Source organism: Salvelinus sp. IW2-2015, linkage group LG22, assembly GCF_002910315.2.
Source record: "Salvelinus sp. IW2-2015 linkage group LG22, ASM291031v2, whole genome shotgun sequence".
In the NCBI taxonomy this organism is placed as follows: domain Eukaryota; kingdom Metazoa; phylum Chordata; class Actinopteri; order Salmoniformes; family Salmonidae; genus Salvelinus; species Salvelinus sp. IW2-2015.
The window spans coordinates 5,425,044-5,432,299 of NC_036862.1; the positions used below are offsets into that span (position 1 = coordinate 5,425,044).

At 45.0% G+C, this 7,256-nt stretch overlaps 2 protein-coding genes across 3 annotated transcripts; one reads left to right on the forward strand and one right to left on the reverse strand.

Moving 5' to 3' along the window:
- Positions 1–195: 195 nt before the first annotated feature.
- On the reverse strand, positions 196–3,527 carry actmap (actin maturation protease). The gene is made up of 7 exons (XM_024014447.2): positions 3,092–3,527; positions 2,570–2,775; positions 1,968–2,036; positions 1,655–1,779; positions 1,432–1,561; positions 1,082–1,152; positions 196–989 (listed from the first exon to the last, which is right to left on the reverse strand). Exons 2-7 carry the CDS (start codon positions 2,728–2,730, stop codon positions 652–654), a joined length of 894 nt encoding a protein of 297 aa, XP_023870215.1. The 5' UTR covers positions 2,731–2,775; positions 3,092–3,527; the 3' UTR covers positions 196–651.
- A 136-nt stretch (positions 3,528–3,663) lies between these two features.
- LOC111982830 (U1 small nuclear ribonucleoprotein A) lies at positions 3,664–5,923 on the forward strand. Of its 2 annotated transcripts, none has more exons than XM_024014449.3 (7): positions 3,664–3,811; positions 3,965–4,037; positions 4,155–4,327; positions 4,469–4,651; positions 4,833–5,000; positions 5,278–5,366; positions 5,602–5,923. In XM_024014449.3, exons 2-7 carry the CDS (start codon positions 3,965–3,967, stop codon positions 5,759–5,761), a joined length of 846 nt encoding a protein of 281 aa, XP_023870217.1. In that variant the 5' UTR covers positions 3,664–3,811; the 3' UTR covers positions 5,762–5,923. The 2 variants fall into 2 exon arrangements, with proteins under 2 accessions (XP_023870217.1, XP_023870216.1); XM_024014448.3 differs by having other exon boundaries at positions 3,665–3,811; positions 3,962–4,037; positions 5,602–5,922.
- Positions 5,924–7,256: the final 1,333 nt, after the last annotated feature.

A 7,256-nucleotide genomic window follows, 5' to 3' on the forward strand; every position in this document is an offset into this window, starting at 1 on the left:
ACTGTCACCTCATGAAACATTTGATCTCAAATCCAAAATGGTGGAGTATAATTTAAAAAATGTTAGCTTCACTGTCCAAATACATATGGAGGTCCGTATATTATATGGTTCCTGTGAGCGTTACATTGTGGAATGACTTAAAAGACCAGGGCTACCTCTTATGCATCATATCCAGAAAGGCTTGTATAGACATGGTCACATTTCAATGATATGTACTATTTACTGTTGTCAATAGTTCATATGTTTATTCTGTGTGCACTTGGGGTTGCTTGATAATCAGTATAAATACAGGCAGGTACGGGGTTCTCATCGTATGCAATATTACAGCCTGTTCGACCATGTGAAGTGAATGAAACATTTCAGTAAGGCACAGGATCTGTTCAGGTACTGGAAAATAGGCTCCATAGAGGAGCCACAGATTTAGCAAAAGTCCACTTTACATTCAAACTTTTCATTCTGATAAGTAGTAGACATAATAACTGTGTCCTCCGGTGTCCTATAGAAGAAATGAATGCCAAYGCAGGAAAGCATCCTTAGACCCTTTCATCATGTCCTCTACTTACAGTATTATAGACTGTCATGCTTTCCTGTGTCCAGGCCAATGAGTCTCAATTTGTACCAAAGCAGTGCTCCAGGAGAGATGGCCCATGATCACTTAGTCTGTCCCCCAGTGTGGACCAACACGACCTGGCCTGCCAGCCCAACTTCCACCCCTCCCTTGGGTACCACGTACTGGGTACTGTCCCCAGCCCTCTGGGGATCTATCTCCCTCAGCTGGGCATTGCTTTGGGCCACCTTGTCCAGGCTCCACAGCTGATAGCGCAGGCTCTTGCCCTGCTTGGCCAGGATGTATGCTTCTCTTGCCCCCACAGTGGGACAGGGGCATGGGCATGAGGGGCTGTCCTGGGGCAGGAGTAGCCAGGGCAGGGTGGGGTCAGGTTGGGTGTGCTCTCTGCTCACGCTGTCCTGGTCCAGACCCAACAAGACACCTGGGAGAGATAGAGAGGTTATAGGAAGGGTCAAATGTCAAGACATGGGAATTGCGTGTGTGTGTGTTGCAGTCAAGGAGCTCTGGTCTAACCTGAGGCCACTGCCCAGTGTGCCCTGTGTCCGGTGCGTTGGCATGGCTCATGATTGAAATCCTCATCATATCTGTGTTTATGCAGTCAAAGACCTCAAAACACATACAGTACACATCGCTTTACTCATATACTGTACAATAAATATTCCAGATAAGTCAGCTATTAACATGGTATTTACTTCGAAATGTCATTGTAAAATGGTCAAATACACGATAACAACCTAATAACTGCCACGAGGTTACCTTAAGAAGACCATCTATCAGTACCTAACGACCGCTACCTGAGACAGACTAACTAGAGCAGATGGGTCCTTCCGAACAGCCTGAATGTGAGAGAGTATAAAGGATCCGGGATGAGGACGGGTTGTCCGTCAGCCAGGTGTTTCAGGACGGCTGTAGAGTTGTCTCCACTCATCCCTCCGGACAGGAGCTCAGCCCTGCACCCACACACCTCCTCTGCAAGCATGGCCATGTCACTAGCTGAATCAGACACACACACACATTAGTCTCACTAATAAAGTATAGCTCTGCTGGTGTCGTTGAGAGTATGCAGCATAAAGACTAAAGCGTTACCGGAGAACATCTCCCCCTGTGCTGTGTAGCCCCTGTCCATCGCTGTCTGGACTACGGTCTCCACGGAAACACTCAGAGGGGGCTGTAGTAGGTGACCAGCCATCCATAGAGCCACCAGACCACATCTACAGGTAAAAACACACACACACCTCAGGCAGGGGTATGTACCTTAGGAAGTATAACGTCACCTTTAACGACAAATAAGAGACATCAGCTTAGGGAAGACGAATTCACATGTATTATAGATCAGTGATTACTTCAATGGAGGAAGGCTCCATTTTGAAAAGCCTAAATAAAGCTTTACGTGACTTACTGTGGGCCGTCTTGGATGAGGGAAGGCACATACTTGTTAAACAGCATCCACTGCAGGTCCTTCCTGAAACTACGTCAACCAGTAAATCGTCAGCCACACCACAAAACAGACTTTCCTACTGCCACCTGGTAACAAATGAGTTATTGAATAATGCATATATCACAGTAGCTTGGTCTTGGTGGGATAGCTCAGAGCGTCATCTACCTTCTTGCATTTGTGTTCTATTTGTAGTTGAAACTCCCACAGGATCACTACAGTACCAGTGCACTGATTATAAAGGTGGAGTGTTACCCAATGTGTGACTGATGACCCCATTCCATAACCTGTAGGCCCTACAGTCATTAGTCATTTAGCAGACGCTCTTATCCAGAGTGACTTACAGGAGCAACTACAGGTTAAGTGCCTTGCTCAGATTTTTCACTTAGTCGGCTTTGGAGTTCGAACCAGCAACCTTTCGGCTACGGGCACAACACTCTTAAGTGCTACGCTACCTGCAGAGTTCTTTCAGTGATTTTCCAACCACCATGTTGGAGATCCTGAATAGGCTTTAGCTGCTACGCTTGTCTGATAACTTCTGTTTTTCTGTTGGCAGTTCGCCTCACCTGCTCTCCCTCTGACTGAGCAGCAACCGGGCCTCTGCATGATCCCCCTCGACAGGGGTCTTTCCTGCAGCTATGGCCTGGTACAGCTTCTTCTTGCTTGGCCCCGAGGCAGCTGTCAGTGGGGGTGGTCCTGGTGGTGGTGGAGGAGGTGGATGCTCCATTGAAATACCCTCTGTCACTGCTGTGCAATTCTGTGTGATAAGAGACTGAGAGAAGGGAATGATAAGGGCTCCACTACCTTATATATATAATTATTTTTTTAAACCTTTATTTAACTACATGACAGGAAGCTATTGAAATTACACATATGACCCACTGATGGAATAAAGTTGCATTAATGATTTAGTGATACATAAACATTATGGTGTGTATACCTATTAATTGATCCCCTTATTGCTTAACTTACTACCAGAGCTTCTCCATCTGATGCCATGTCTAGCTAGATATGTTACACCATGACTAAAGTTGCGAAATATGTTTCTGAAATACGTTCATATGACATGCAGTTTGATTAACACTCACTTTATTGCATGGCTGTTTTAGTTGTAATGAGACGACTTCTAGCGCAGACCTGGGAGCTATTTTGAAGTTTTTACACGTTAGGACTAGCAGGTAGCTAGCTAGCTAAATAAAGCCATATTTGGTAACAAACACCGCGATCATTTAAAGTGGTAGCTGCGGCTACAATGTGGCATTTCCTACAGTAATGTTACAGAACAGAAGACCTACTTTGCTAGCTATCTATCAATAACAAAATAATTGAAAAGTAGTTCATCTTTTGAACCAAATAATAGCTGTTTGAAACATAATGATGGGCTCTCAAACTCAATAGATTGCACGATGATAATATCATAAGGATACGTTAAAGCCTGTTTCTTTAGATGAGTAAAGTAAATCAATTTGATCCATCTGCGCAGCATCTTGCTCAGGCTGACTCTCGTGAATGTTTACAAGGGGCGGGTGCGTCTGAAATGTAGCACTACGTATCCAATGATGTTAAGGGGGTGGCTAAAACAATCCAATGAAAAGCTGTTCTTGACAGGATCCGGAAATTACACCAGCCAATCAAAAGTCGGCTTTGTTAGCTATCAAAGGTTTCTGTGTCTGCTACGTTAGCTAGCATGCTCCAGCACAAAACAATTAAGTGTTTCTGGCTCCAGTGGTAGAGCGTTGGCTACGCGTGTAGCTAGTTTCATTCATTTATTTTGAGGCCGATTACATTGTGCATCCCAGTACTGAAAGGTAAATACAACTTCTTAATTGTTATGTTTTTGTCTATTTCACATATTTTATAATTTGCAAGTTAGCTACCAACGTATTCTACATCTAGCTAACGTTACTTGCAGACTGGAGGCAATAAGGGCGCTAACACTGACCTGTTTTATTTCCCAGAAGATGGCTGCTCCGGATATGCGCCTCAACCACACCATATACATCAACAACCTGAACGAGAAGATTAAAAAAGATGGTTAGAGCTTAAAGCTGGCTACCCCCTTCGATTTTGCTCTCATGTTTGTGTTTACTCATCAACCATGCCAATGGTTCCTTGCCTAAAAATGTATTGTTTGTACCCTTTGTCACCCAGAACTGAAGAAGTCGTTGTACGCAATCTTCTCTCAGTTTGGTCAAATCCTGGACATTTTGGTTGCCCGCTCCCTGAAGATGAGGGGTCAGGCCTTTGTCATCTTCAAGGAGGTCAACAGCGCCTCCAATGCCCTGCGTTCCATGCAGGGGTTCCCATTCTATGACAAACCTATGGTGAGCTACTGCCAATTAACACCTTGGTACACATCAGCTAGCTTTTGCCTGACACATGTTTAGCTAGATAATGATGATTCTCTAATATGCATTCCTGTAAATAGTCCTGTCGTCATCAACTGTTCCTCTTTCTCCTGGCAGCGTATTGGGTACGCCAAGGGGGACTCTGACATCATCGCTAAAATGAAGGGCACCTACGTGGAGCGGGACCGTAAGAAGGAGAAAAGGGCCAAGGTCAAGGGCCCAGAGGCTGCAGGGGCCAAAAAGGGTGTGCCAGGGACCCCTGTAGTACCCATGGGCCCTGGAGTTCCAACACCCATGACCGTAAGTGTTGTACTGAGAGCCTGAAGACACACAACCACGTTTGTATCCCCAATGCCACTGTTAGTCGTTGTTTCCTTTTAAGACATGTCTATCTAAAATGGCGGATTGTGTGTTATTCCACGTGTATCGCTAAATGATAGTGCGGCTGATTTTTTCATTGAACATTCTTGGTCTTCTGAAGGGAATGCCACCCATGAGCGGAGCTCCTCGTATGATGCCAATGCCAGGGCAGCCCCCCTACATGCCCCCGCCAGGCATGATGCCACCTCCAGGGATGGGCCCTGGGGGGATGCTCCCTGGTGCCATGCCTCCGGGTGGGATGATGCCCGGGCAAATGCCCCACGCCCAGGTATGGATCATGTTTGTTTATCAGTGTTCGTTTATATCTTTTTCTTTATTGAACCTTTTATTGAACTAGTCAAGTCAGTTAAGAACAAATTGTTATTTACAATGACGGCCAACCAAGGCCAAACCCAGACGGCGCTGAGCCAATAACTACGCAGCAGGTCTGTTTGGTGGAACATTGTAATTTTGCGTTTGCTTGTCATTCGTCTGACTGTATAATCTCGCTCTGTAACTAGATTTTTTATTTTTATATTAATAAATGTAATCTTCCATACCTCCAGGTTGCAGAAAACCCTCCCAACCACATCCTTTTCCTCACCAACCTCCCAGAGGAGACCAACGAGCTCATGCTGTCTATGCTCTTCAACCAGTTAGTACCTCTTCATTTTATTCTCCTATACTCCTTGGTGCAGTGTGAAAAATGTAATGTTTATTCCTCCATGTTCTGTAGTATTGGAACATATCTGTTCAGTTTCCAATATAGTGGTTATCTTAACTAGTGTTTGTGTATGGTGAGATTGAACATGTCGACAAGTATAGACCCTTGATGTCTTTATCAAGTCTGCCCCGAAGCTCTCCTGATGTTGACTGTTTTCCCACTTCAGGTTCCCTGGGTTCAAAGAGGTGCGTCTGGTGCCTGGTCGCCACGACATTGCCTTTGTGGAGTTTGATAATGACGTGCAGGCTGGAGCGGCCAGGGAGGCACTACAGGGCTTCAAGATCACYCAGACCAACGCCATGAAGATCTCTTTCGCCAAGAAATAACACACCAGAGAGCTCTTGAGTGGTTTACAATCACACACACACACACAGACCTCTCTTCCCCCTTAAACTATGCCAGCACAGAGCCGACTACTAACCTGTCTTTCGCTAAGAAATCACAATGCGATACAGCCCCTCCCCCCCAAGCTCCACCCCCCCCCCAAGCTCCACTCCCCCCCCAAGCTCCACTCCCCCCCAAGCTCCCCTCCCCCCAAGCTCCCCTCTCCCAAGACACATCTATAGGCTCCCTTACACATTTATGTGCTGCTCCCTGCTCTGCTTACAGATTATGACATAAGAATTCTTTCAGCCTCCACCAGAAGGTAAGGAGTGGTGATTGGACAATCCCCTTCATCACCGACGCCTATAGGAGAGCAAGTCTTTTTACCCTCTTAGTTTTGAAGTTCAGCATAGATTTTTTTTCTTCTTGYAATTGTCTTGTTACTGCCTTTCCTGTGATCCCATACTAATTTAGAATAACTGGAGATTACTTTCTTTGTATCTGATGGTAGGTTACCAGTGGTTTAGAGAGGACAAGGTCAGGATTGTTATGGTTGGAATGCTGACACCAGGCTCAAACGATAACGTGTAAGGACTATATTGTTTTAGTGATTTGGTGCCAACATAGAGGATAGTTAGCTGACATTTGCACATCCATAGCCAGGTTAAGAAACATTTTAAAGTATGTCAGTTTCTGCACCCATTCCTTGAGGATAAAATCTGGCGTTTGTATGTAAGTATATTTTTATTGTTTGCCTGTTTAAAAGCATTGCACCCAGGGTCTGCTTCGTCCAGACATTGTACCTGGAGCTTTTATGTTTGATTAAAATGTGTGCTTTTTATAATGACTAATGCTGTGTGTACGTTTCTGCTTTTATGTCCGGGGAGACACCGGGGGCTATATAGACCGGCTGGTTGTTTAGCAACAAAACCGACACGTGCGTGACTCGGGGGCAAAACAGGCTAGGTTGGCTTAGCTTTTTGACAACAATCTATATTTAGTCTCAATGTTTATTGGAAACAAATACATTTGCACAATGAGCACTTGTCTCTCGAATACATTATTACAGTTGTGGGTTACCTAGCAACTCTTTCCCATATTAGCATTGACATGAAATCAGTCTCAACACCTCCAAACAAGATAAAACAAGCAGTCTACGATTGCCCACATGGCAGCGTCTCATCATTGTTGCAAGCTGAACGTTCAAAATCAGAACAAAGCATGTCGCCCRGCCCCGTCGATGAGCGCATTTTTTTGTGATGTTAGTCAATCCGTCTACTGATTTCTCTCTTTCCTTCTAGAGCACAATTAATATTACATGGAGAAGTGGGACCTGAGCCCCTATCCACAACTTTTAGATCATGATGACTATGACAGATCCTATATCAGCACTCCTACTCTGATATGCTTTGTGGATACAGCACCTGATTCCGAGATGTTTGTTACATATGGCCCCAGATATGTGTTTTTGCACATCTAGTATCTCTAGACCAGAGA

Coding starts and splice junctions, on each gene's coding strand:
- actmap (XM_024014447.2), bottom strand. CDS start 2,730: ATGGAGCATCCACCTCCTCCACCACCACCAGGACCACCCCCACTGACA. Junction 1,153..1,431: donor GGACAACCCGTCCTCATCCC/GGATCCTTTATA, acceptor GCATAAACACAG/ATATGATGAGGATTTCAATC. Junction 990..1,081: donor ACACTGGGCAGTGGCCTCAG/GTTAGACCAGAG, acceptor TATCTCTCCCAG/GTGTCTTGTTGGGTCTGGAC.